Source organism: Bufo gargarizans, chromosome 5, assembly GCF_014858855.1.
Source record: "Bufo gargarizans isolate SCDJY-AF-19 chromosome 5, ASM1485885v1, whole genome shotgun sequence".
NCBI lineage: Eukaryota > Metazoa > Chordata > Amphibia > Anura > Bufonidae > Bufo > Bufo gargarizans.
This window is the reverse complement of record NC_058084.1, coordinates 212764852-212777722: the sequence shown is the minus strand read 5'-3', so window position 1 is coordinate 212777722 and position 12871 is coordinate 212764852. Positions and strand designations below refer to the sequence as shown.

At 41.1% G+C, this 12871-nt stretch overlaps 1 protein-coding gene across 1 annotated transcript in view; it reads left to right on the top strand.

The window, feature by feature from the left end:
* EEPD1 (endonuclease/exonuclease/phosphatase family domain containing 1) overlaps positions 1 to 12871 on the top strand; it is a 152617-nt gene that overhangs the window by 128118 nt on the left and 11628 nt on the right. The window contains exon 4 of the mRNA XM_044294820.1: positions 2356 to 2490. Coding sequence (XP_044150755.1) covers positions 2356 to 2490 — 135 coding nt within the window. The remainder of the gene's footprint in view (positions 1 to 2355; positions 2491 to 12871) is intronic.

Below are 12871 nucleotides of genomic sequence, written 5' to 3'. Positions count from 1 at the left end.
AAAATGTCAGACTGAACTAATCCCAAGGGACTAAAATAAAACTTAAAGGGGTATTACCAAGTGAAATACTGTATTTATGGCATATCAAAGATACAGTATATACTATAAATGTCTGGTTACACTTCCAGGACTCCCGTCTAATGGGAGAGTACATGAGAAATACATGTGAGCAGCCATCAGACATAGACATGCATGTCTGTTACCAGATGGTTGGGGGCTGCACAGAATGTTATCGAGGGCCGCATGTGGCCCCCGGCCATAGGTTGTGCACTCCTGTTCTAGGCCAACTCAGGAATTACATCTTCTGATAACTGTCACAACCAAAATGTTCACCTTTCAGCTTGGATTGAACTGAACATCAATAATTACAAATACGTTTAAGTGATTGGAGAATGCAGAGTTACTACATGTGGATCTGGATTGGTTTCTTGCTCTAGCACTTCAGATTTAATCACACGCCATGATCGTAAAGTCTTCTGACCCTTTCACTTTTTGCACATTCTATGTTATGGCCTTGTGCTTAAATTAAAAAAAAATCAAGTTTTCCCCATCATTCTGCACTCAGTACCCCGTATTGACAAAGTGAAAGCATAATGTTAGACATCTTTGCTAATTTATTGAAAAGGAATAACTAAAATATTCACATAAGTATTCAGACTCTTCACTCATTACTTAGTTGAAGCACCTTTAGCAGTGATCACAGGCGTGAAATGCAGCCGCAGCGCGGCAGACATGCCAAGAGGCACGTGGACCCATTCACATCAACGGGCCTCAAAAGACGTGAACAGCACTTCTCGTGCTATCTGCATCTGTTGCCTTGTTCTGTGTCCCCACCAAAAAATAAATAAGGAACATGTCCAATTCTTGTTGGACAAGAGTTTTGCGGACAAGAATAGGCATTTCTAGCAGTGCCTGCCCGTTCCGGCATCCGTGTCTTGCGGATCCACAATTTGCAGACAGCTAAACATGGCACGGTCATGTGCATGGGCCCTTAGGGATAATGGCACAGAGAGTCAAAGAATATGTCACAAACTAATACATATTACACCTCAGCATAGACTGTATGAAAAGTACTATTTACTTTTTGAAAGTTTGAATATTCATTTCCATTGACTGAAGCGGATGAGTTCATGCCAATGACTTATTCCAAAGGACATGCAGTTCTTGGATGTGATCAGGTGATATTGATTTAATCTGGCACATTCTAAGTTTGTCCTTGCCAAAGATTTCATGAAATATAAGAGGAGACGGCACATGACCGTCTGTGTACAGCTTGGTTAAACTTACAAGTACGTACCAGAACTGATTTAAAAATACTTGATTGGCATCTGAATTTACATTGTATCACTTCTGCCCAGATCAGTAGTCCAGAAGATTATGCAAATTGAAAGAGTTTGTCCTACAGTGAAATGGGATTAAGTGCCCGCTCTAGGTGGCTGGGCTTATGGGAACAGTCAACTGGGCTGTAGTTCCCTTTGCAGTGAATGGAAGGTACGAAAATATTTGAGCACTGCAGCCTCCTTGCAGCATGCCGTTGGATAGTGGCAGTGCTTGGTATTGCAGCTCAGCCCAATTCCCTTGAATCCGCCCAGAAATGTTATTTAATGGGAAATGCAAGTATTTACTAAAAAGATGGTCCTCTTTAAAATGATCTGATTGTGTATATACCGTATAACATTAAAACCACACAGGTCATAACATTGATTATCTCGCTACAAAGACAATTCCTATGGGGTGGGATGCATTAAGCCAGGCATCCTCAAACTGTGCCCTCCAGCTGTGTAAAACTACAACTCCCAGCATGCCCGAACAGCCTACAGGTATCAACCTACAGCAGGGCATGGTGGGAGTTGTAGTTTTACAACAGCTGGAGGGCTGCAGTTTGAGGATGCCTGCATTAAGCAGTAAGTGACCAGTTAGTTCTTAGAAGTTTATGTTTTGCAGACAGGAAAAAATGGGCAAGCATAATGATCCAAGCAACTTTGACAAGGGCTAAATTGTGACCCTAGATGGATTGGTCAATGCATAACAGCAGGTCTTGAGGGGTATTTGAGATTTGTAATGTAATGGTTAGTACCCAACAAAAGTGATCCAAAAGGACAACTACAGATTGCAGTCAGGGGTGCTCAAGGCTCATTGAGTGTCTGGAGTGAACGATACCTGTTCTTGAGCTATTTTCATAGGCAGTCAACTAACCTTTCAGTATATTTTATATAATTATTTATATGTTCATGTATCATCCTATGCAATGTGTTTTTGTTTTTATTTAATATTCACATTTGCCCGTGAGCTCATATAGTAAATGTCAAAAACAACAGCTCGGGTAATTATCTGTATTTTTGTTCTCTTTCACAGAAAGGAATGTATTCTGGATTTCTGTGGGATATAACAGCTGGCATTGAATTAAAGAATGTCTGCTTACATGAAGCCCTTCAGACCAATGGCAATGGCAAGCACACGTATTCACAACCCTACATTGCACATTTTAAGGTAACAGACCATTATCACTGAGGTGTTTTACATTGTATAGGATACTGGGGGTGTACACAGTTCTAAGATGCCTTTAGCCAAAGGCCGGCCAGTGTGGGGAGCACAGCTTATTGCCTCATCCTCTCTGCTCAATCAGGGTCTGTATGTGCAGTGCATTGGCCTGTAGGGGAGGTGTTGGGTTGGAAAGGATGGGAGTGGTGGCTGTGGCAATGAGGGTGGTTGTAGTCCTCACCATTGCTAACCCTGCTTCAGGGCTCCCCCAGGCTAGGCCTGCAGTGATGCGAGAGGCACAACTGTTCTTGCCCTCAGGGCCTGGGTTGCCAACCGCCCCGAAATTTCTGGAAAGTCCATAAATATAGGTGACTTTTTTCATGTGTCTGTGAAAACAAATAGCTGGTGGTACTTGACTAGATTATTTTACTGTAACTCATTATTTTACAGCTCAGAATAAATGCTGGTAATGAGGTCTTATCAGTATATTGAGCTATTGACATGTATTACTTACCTACAATCTTTTTATCATTTATTGTTGTTTTCCAATTTGTCGGTAAAAAAAATGTTGGATATCCGTGATATTGGGATAAGTTGTCCAGAAAAATTCTGGTTGGCAACCCCGCTCAGGGCACACCTTGGAGTTTGGGGTTTTCTGTCTGGTGGTGGCTGAGGTGCCATTGGTGTTAGATGAGCAGTGAGTTCAAAGCAGAACAGGTATTCAGATCAGATATGAAGAAAACTGAGCAGGCTAACTAGGATAAAGAAAATATAGTCTCTCTTTTACTGAATGGATAATGGATGGCACAGTATTAAAGCAGGTGATAGGCAAAGTTTTCTGATCTCTCACAAAGTAGGCTTTTTCAAAGGCTGGATACAGGGGATGGAAATGGTAATAGTCCCCTCCAAGTCTTTCTCTCTAGCTATACTTACTATTCAATATTCACAAATGATCAAAGGGGTGCTATTCCTCTCACTATTGCTCTGCAATGAATGGATGGCCGGTCGCAAGAAGCAATTATCTCAATTCACGTGCAGTCTACAGCCGTATGTGTGCATTTCCTTTTACTGGCTTTCTTGTCCAATCATTGTCCCTTATTATTGGTCCTCAACATGTAAAAAGTCTGTCCTTCTACCCCACAGAGGTTGGCAGGTCTTAGCACAGTTGTTTATCTGGCAGCGTTACACTCACGGGGATGGTGTCTCCCTGGAGAAGAATTATTTTCTCCTGCCTCAGCTTAAGTTTAGCTGGCTTACACATCAGCAACTACATGCACATGGCTTACTGCCATTTAACCAGTTCCTGCCCATACATTACTTTGGCATAGCCACCGCTAATCTAAATGTAATTCAGCTTCCTTGCTAGCTTAAATTTAGACCTTTTTTATATGCCTAAAACAGGCGTAGAAAATGATAAATGAGACGGGCCGGCAGACCCACCCACGCCACAACCTCTTTTTTTAGACTTGGCGTGAGCGGGGGAATGTAGCAGATTGTGGCGCAAAGGTTATTGGCGTATATCACTTGGTAAGTGACCACCATAGTCTTTAAAGATTTGAAATGAGCAAAGAATGCACCAAATTTAGGATGCTCTGGTGATTACATTTTCATACAATGATTAAAATGAAGCATTTCTTTATCTAGAAAGAGCTTCCTGTTGTGAAACAATTGCATCCTGTCGATGAAGGGCTGATAAGAAAACTATTAGAAGTATGCTTCTGTTTTTAGACTGAATTTGGAATGTATTTAGGTTTCATACATTTAAAGGAAGCCTGTCACCTGGAATTTGGCAATACAGCTGAGGACATGGCTTGCTAGATGGCCGCTAGCACGTCTGTAATATCCAGTCCCCATAGCTCTGTGTGTTTTTATTGTGTCAATAAAAGTGTCGGGGAGCAAGGAGGAGATTCTGAGGATGCGGGGCGGTGCTGGGCTCCTTCACGCTGGACTCATCTCGCGTACAGGACACATCTCAGGTTAATTTGCATATCTACCAAATCTTATTTTTTTTTACACAATAAAAACACAGAGAGCTATGGGGACTGGACATTGCAGACGTGCTAGCAACCCATGTCCTCAGCTCTATTGCCAAATTCCAGGTGACAGGTTTCCTTTAACATTTTGTAGCATGTCTTTGTGGACAAACATTCAGTATAATAAAATTCAGGGCTTTGCCAGTTTCTTCATTTGTAAGCCCTCACTTTATCCCAAAGTTGTCTGCTGGTCCACCTACAGACCCCTCCCAAAAAAACACTCTGCCAATTTACAGTGCTGTGATTTGTCTTTGTCACCTTGATATTATGGGCCATAAGTGTATAAATACACAGCCCCTGTCCTCGTTCTCTATGTGAGTGCTTACAGATATATCATTGTCACTAATGGCCCATGTCTTCTGTTTTTTATGATTTCATATTTATGTGGACTTCTTCATAGGAAACAGCATATTACGTGGAAAATATATTCATTAGGGACCTTAAAAGATCCGCCAATTAATAATTACAATCAGATACAGTATCCAGCCCCTATTTTCTTAGTTCAACACAGTTTATCTCTGGCAGAACTGGCAGGGATTTAATAATGTTTCTTATTATTTTAATTCTCCAACATATTCTGCTGGCTTGTACACAGAATGTGTCGTACCCTAACCAGTCCCTGTCCCTACTGGTGATCACAGTCTAATCTTCCTATCTTAGGCATGCATACATGAGGAGCCCAATTACAGCACAGAGTGTCCTGTTTATGTAGCACAGAAGGTCCCAAATTACGTATTTGGCCAACAGCCTAGTGTGTATAGGGAGCCTCGAACTCTACCCCAACTCATGATGTCGATGGAGAGGAGGATCAAGTGAAGTTAACATTTTTGCCAAATCCTTTTGTTTTCCCAGGAGATAACCCACCACCATAGGTGTCTGGCAGAGGGTTTCTCCTCTCTCCCCATTGAATTCACATACACTTTCAGACATATGGGGGAGTCGGAAGACATAGCCGTCGGCCAAACAATTATTTGGCCGACAGCTATTACATGTATATGGCCAACTTAAAGGGTTTGTGCACCAATTTCCAGACCTGCAGACTGGTGGGAGCCACTTTGGTGATTATACTCGCCTGATTCCTATCACCAGGTCCCAGCTCGTCTGCTCCCCGGCCTCTGCTGCTTGTCTCGAGTCCCTCTATGTAATCTTCTTGTCTGGTGCAGCTATGGCCAATTACTGGCTGCTACTCCCCTTGCATAATGTCAGATGGTCACATAATGCAATGGGAGTAGATTGCTGCTTATCGGGAGGAGCTATAAACTAGCTGGATGTTAGGGGCAGTGATAGGGGAGTGTCTATGTATCTAGCTGGGTGGGAGGAGCTATAAACTAGCTGGGTGTTAGGGACAGTGATAGGGGAGTGTCTATGTATCTAGCTGGGTGTGAGGACCTATAAACTAGCTGGGTGTTAGGGACAGTGATAGGGGAGTGTCTATGTATCTAGCTGGGTGGGAGGAGCTATAAACTAGCTGGGTGTTAGGGGCAGTGATAGGGGAGTGTCTATGTAGCTAGCTGGGTGGGAGGAGCTATAAACCAGCTGGGCAATGTTTGCAGTGCTGAACCTGTGGCAGAGAAGGGAGAAGTGCATCATGGGTTTGGTTGGATACAGCAACAAGAGGTGCTATGTACAGGATGTAGACAAACCAGAGTGATTAGTCACATGGTAAAAATGGGTCATGAGAGTCCAAACTGGAAAAAAAAAAAGCATGAGGTGAGCAACTACATGAGCATATCTGTCAAAAACCATAGCAATCATAGAAAACCCCTTTAGGCTTTAGGAAAACTAGAGGAAGCATTATGTCAGTCCTTCTTCCAAAAATGTTGTGTATGAGCCAGATGCATACCTGTTCAGAGGATGAGGACTAAATGGGAAATTCTGTTCTGCATACAAAGTGGTAACAGATGAAAGAATATTTTTAATTAAAAAATTAGTCAGTGAGAACAACTGCTACACCAACCTATTAACTTTCCTCTCAGTGAACTTAATAGGCTAAAATAGCATTTGAGCTCTCTGCATGCAGTCTTTTTGCAATGACTAAGACTTAATTCACATGAGCGATATGAAATGAGTCTGGGTCTGTTCAGGGAAAACTGCTGGTTTTGCACGCAAGTTCAATCAGTTTTGTCTGTGATTGTGTTCAGCGCTTCAGCTTTTTCCGAGCGGATGCAATCAGTCTCATATGTTTTTCACGCATGTGAAGAAAAACTGAAAAATAACACTCAAAATCTGCTAGCAACTATCCGTGAAATATCCATTGCATCCAGATGCCTTCAGTTTTTTCACACAAGCCCCATTCACTTCTATGGAGCCAGGGCTACGTGAAACACGCACAATATAGAACATGCCGTAATTTTCTCTGAACACAAAGATGGTCACTGAAAAAAGTAATGCTTCTGTGCACAGACCCAATGAAATAAATGGGCCAGGATTCAATCTGGTTGCTATGCGTTCGCAATGCACATCGCACCCGGACAGAAAATTTACTCGTGTGAGAACAGAGGCATCAAGATCTGCAGCAGATATTGACCATACAAATCTAAATCTAAATCTAAAGAGACACTTTCATCAGAAAGGGGTATTTTTAACTCAATATTCCGTTTTTCTTTTTCATTTTGGCAGTACTAGCCCACTGAACATTAACCCTTTCAGCCCCAGGCAATTTTCTATTATTGCGCTTTCATTTTTACTCCCTACCTTCCCAGAGACATAACTATGTTATTTTTCTGTTCACATAGCCGTATGGAGGCATGTTTTTTGTCGGAAAAGTTGTACTTTCTGATAGCACCATTTAATATTGCATACAATCTAGTGAGAAGCTGGAAAAAATTACAAATGGTGGAATTGGGGGGAAAAAATAAATTCTGCCACATTTTTCTGGATTTTGTTTTACAGCATTCCCTATGTGGTAAAACTGACCTGTACCCTTAATTTTCCAGATCAGTACAATTGCAGCAATACTGTTTTCTTTGCATCACCACATTCTTACCCCCATAACTTTTTTTTATAGTTACGTCTATGGCGCTGGATGAAGATTCAGTTTTTGTGGGGTGATCTGTAGTTTTCAGTGATACCATTTAAATTTTATTTTTTTCCTGTTATGGCATTTACTGTACGGGTTAAATACATTTATATTTTATTAGTTTGGACGTTTTACATTATTAAAAAACTTTTTTTTGTGTTTTTGTGGCCACCTGCAGGCCTCCATAGGAACTACTGCTGTAGCATCCTTGGATCCTTCAGAGGAACCAAGTCTACTACAAGGAACGAACATCGATCCCGATTGCCGCATGGGAGAATCATTCGGGCCCTGGGAGCTCCGTGCTCCGGGGTAAAACTGCCTCAGATGTGGTGGTCACAATTCACCAATCACAGACATTGGCCTCAGTTCTCTGCTGTGCTTTGTATTTAGATAGGTAATTCATTGTCAGTTTACTACTACTCTCAGGGCGGGAGATGGTATTTGCAAGCTAATCCTCATTATAATAGTAGTTGTAGAATTAGGATAACTGTATGACAGCTCTTGTTCTCTTGATAGGCCTAGATAAAGATGTCCACAGAAGAGCATTGCACCGATTAGTGTAATATGTGATGCTTTAATTGAGTCACTACAGGGGATCTGTATCTGGTCACAATCAGTGTTCCCTCTAAGGTGCCGGGTGCGCGGCCGCGCATCAATTATTGTGCCCCCGCTCACCACTTTATAATGTCCGCTCAGCGGCACCTGCAGTCATCATGATGATGACTTCTTCAGCAATACGTTCAGTGTGCGGCGCCGCCTCCACATATTTCTGCGCTACTGCTGCAGCTCCTCCTTCTTTTTCTGACCGGAAGAGGAGAGGAGGACTGAGCAGCACGAAGCAGCAGGGCAAGGTAATGTGGAGGTGGAGCTGTCTTTTAACCTGAGGGAGGCTAAAGTGGTTTTACCCTGCTGTGTCAGGGACAGGGTAAGACGCCGCCTGCAAAGTGAAGACATTAAAATCTCCCTGAGTGTTCCCATAGATCACGCGGGAGCAGAGTGCAGGGTAATTACAGAGCTTCATGTTACATTTAGTTGAACAGGACACTGCACAGCCCTTTGAATGAGAAATTTATCATTTTATGTTTGCAAAGTGAGGAGGGCTTCAGGCTTTCACTGCATGTCTCCCACACAACATTACCAGTCCCTTCATATCCCAGTGCCTCACTCTGCCCTCAGCATGGTATGTAGCTGGAGGGAGAAAGCACGACCTTACCACTATGTAGGGTACAGTAGGCAATCTCCACAGCACATACCACATAGGTTGCAGCCTGGCTGTGCAGCACCTTCTTCTTCTGCAATACAGAAGAAGCTGCAGCAAAGAAAAGTAAAAGTTCAAATGAGACCACAATGTTGTCTTTATAGTGTTAAAGAAACTATTCACTCAATGAAGGACAAAGGCATATTTTATGTTCACCATCATATAACCAAGTGCAAAATAATAATTGTTACTTATATAATACTGCCTCTATGTACAAGAATATAACTACTATAATACCGCCTCCTATGTACAAGAATATAACTACTATAATACCGCCTCCTATGTACAAAAATATAACTACTATAATACCGCCTCCTATGTACAAGAATATAACTACTATAATACCGCCTCCTATGTACAAGAATATAACTACTATAATACTGCATCTATGTACAAGAATATAATTACTATAATACTGCTCCTATGTACAAGAATATAATTACTATAATACTGCTCCATTGTACAAGAATATAACTACTATACTACTTCCTCCTATGTACTAGAATATACCTACTATAATACTACATCCTTGTACAAGTATATAACTACTATAATACTGTCTCCTATGTAGAAGAATATAACTACTATACTACTGCCTCCTATGTACAAGAATATAACTACTATACTACTTCCTCCTATGTACTAGAATATACCTACTATAATACTGCCTCCTATGTACAAGAATATAACTACTATAATACCGCCTCCTATGTACAAGAATATAACTACTATAATACTGCATCTATGTACAAGAATATAACTACTATAATACTGCTCCTATGTACAAGAATATAACTACTATAATACTGCATCTATGTACAAGAATATAACTACTATAATACTGCCTCCTATGTACAAGAATATAACTACTATAATACTGCTTCCTATGTACAAGAATATAACTACTATAATACTGCCTCCTATGTACAGGAATATAACTACTATAATACTGCTCCCTATATACAGGAATATAACTACTATAATACTGCTCCTATGTACAAGGATATAACTACTATAATACTGCTCCTATGTACAAGAATATAACTACTATAATACTGCTCCTATGTACAGGAATATAACTACTATAATACTGCCTCCTATGTACAAGAATATAACTACTATAATACTGCTCATATGTACAAGAATATAACTACTATAATACTGCTCCTATGTACAGGAATATAACTGCTATAATTCTGCTCCTATGTGCAGTAATATAACTACTATAATACTGCCCCTTCTTGTTTGCCTGTCCTATCGCCCACCTTTGACTAAGCATTGCCCATCTCTAAGTCGACCGCGCTCAGCAGCGGCCAAGGCTTAGAGGGAACACTGGTCACAATGAATGATCTAAGGGAAAAGTCAAGCAAGGCTGTTTGTCATGCTAAGTCCATCCTTTTTTTTTTTTTTTTGCAATATGCCTCTGTTCAAAAAAGCGTAGTTGACTACACTTTTCTATACACCTGTGAAAAGTATACAACTCTTTTAGCCTCTATTGGGTTAATGTAGCCCTATGATATGTGTCATCAGAAAAATGACCTATTGTTTTTTGTTTTTTTCTATGTCAATATGTATATATATATTTTTTTATTATATAATACTGCAGTTTTCACAGTGGCCTAATAGGTCATTATTTCATGTTCTGTACAGGTAACTTCTCAGCAGCTATTGTCATTATCCCCACAGGCAGAACTAGAATAACAAGTAACATCTCTATGTAGATAAGATAGGTGATATTATAGCTTATCTACTTCTTCCTGACCTCTGCAGTCTGCACAAGTCACAGAGCATGCCTAGAAAACTATAAAAGTCAATGGGGGTCATTTATCAAAGACTGGAGTTTTACGCTGGTCTTTGATAGCCCCAGAGCTGCCGGAGGACGCATCCAATTTATGAGGAGGCGTGCACCTAAATTAGGTACATTTTCCGTCAGTTTAAAATTTGCTCCAGTCACACAGGCATTTAAAAAAGCAACTTTATGCCAAAAGCTGGTGTAGCGATCTTAGACCCAATGAGGCTCCTCCGGTCCTTTGTGTCTAGGGCCCATGCTATAGCTCTCAAAAGACAGGGGGCCTCATTTATCAAAACTGTCGAACAGGAAAACTGTCTTAGTTGCCCCTTAACAACTACAGTTCACCTTTCATTTCTTCAAGTGAAAAATAAAAGGTGAGCTCTGATTGGTTGCTATAGGCAACTAAGACAGTTTTCCTGTTAAGTTTTAATAAATGAGGCACAGGAAGTCTTAACATATTTTAGGCCTAGTGGCCAGTATGAATACTGCAGATTTGTATATATTTTTTTTAAATATAGTGACATTGACAAGTGTAAAAAAAAAAACTCACTAAAATAAAAAAGTGTATAACGTAAGAACGTCATTAAAACAATACGTAATTGTCTGATAAGACATTCCCTTTAAAGAGGAAGTAGAAGTGGAGTGACTTAAAAAAATTATACCCAGAAAACTATGGAGGTCATTTATCCTGCTGAAATACACCTATAATTAGGCGTATATCAGGCGCAGATAACAGCGCAACAGTTATTTGCGACTTCTCCCTGCTCACGCCAGTTCTAAAATTGTGGACGGGGACGGGCTGGCAGGCCTGTTTCATTCATCATTTTCTACACCTGTTTTAGGCATAGGAAGTTATGGAGAGGACTGCTCTGACGTCTAAAACGCTGGTCTTAATAATTGTGCCCCTCCGTTTTTTTTTTTCTTAAAAAAATACATCGAATATTCATTCAAATTTTGATGGAAGTGTCTCTTTAAGGCTAGCTTAACACTTGTAAGGTATACGGCAGGCTGTTGCACATGTGCTATGGAAACCTGTCCGCCACACCCAGGGCTGTGCGCACAGCAGAGCATATGGTCTGCACTGCTACACTATAATCACAGAGTACCTTCAGCAGTGTAAAACGTAACCTTTACTGATGATCATTAAAACTCACCCAGATTGTCAATTGCTTTTTATGGGCACAATCAGGCAGGCCAGGACAAGGAAAGGAAGATCTCACCCTCACACTTGCCTTATCAAACTACAGGCCCTGCCTAGCAAAAACGAAATGCCCTCCCCGATAGGGGCGATCCCGTGTCAGGAACCTCCTGATAGGCCCTATATGTCCCTGACAAGGGATCGATACCGCCACCCGAGAAGAGACCTAATATGACTACAGTCGAACAGTTATGTCATTGGTCAATGTATGTATCAGAAAATAATAAAGTTACAACATAAATAAATAGTCGCACATAATACATATATGCTCCCAAATAACCCAGTGGCGTCTAAGTTTGATCACCAGTGGAAAAAGGGAGCACATACCATGTGTCCCAGGAATGCAAACTTTGACCCGACGGGTTTCTCTGAACCGTTCTCTGGGGTTAGTTCATCAGAGGGCCACATATAACACAAAAAAAACTCCACAAAACAAACAATTAAAAAATTTAGGCAATTGGCGGTGCAGTGATGGCCATCTAGAGGGAAAGTCCGGTCTCTATCCATACCTACATGCAGTCTGCGTAGCCGAAAACTGGAAGTTACCTGAACGGAAATCGACAGTGGAACACAAATACAGGAAGTGAATTGCAGATTTTCTGGTAATACAGGAGAAAGGACAAAGAAACCATTGGGCATAAAAATGATGGTACAGATGCCAAAGCCACTGTACACTACTAATATAAAAAGATTGTTTGACTATTGAAAAGTAATATTTTACCGTAAACGAGTGTCATTTCATACCAGCTAATAAGACGGGGGATGGGGAGGTAAAATAGGGGAAGGTTACTATCCCACATCCCACTCCTTGACTAGAATTAGAGGGTTCTGGCCGCATGCGCAGACCATTAACCCGAATCCGGAATTCTGGCAAGTGTTCCTGAATTTTGGGCAGAGAAAATATTGCAGCATGCTGCGGTATTTTCTCCGGCCAAATACTGTATAAGTGACTGAACTGAAGACATCCTGATGCGTACTGAACAGAATGCTTTCCATTCATAATGCATTAGGAAGTGTTTCTTTCCGGTATTGAGCCCCTAGGATGGAACTCGATACCGGAAAACACCCTTGCCCATGCATGTATGGCATT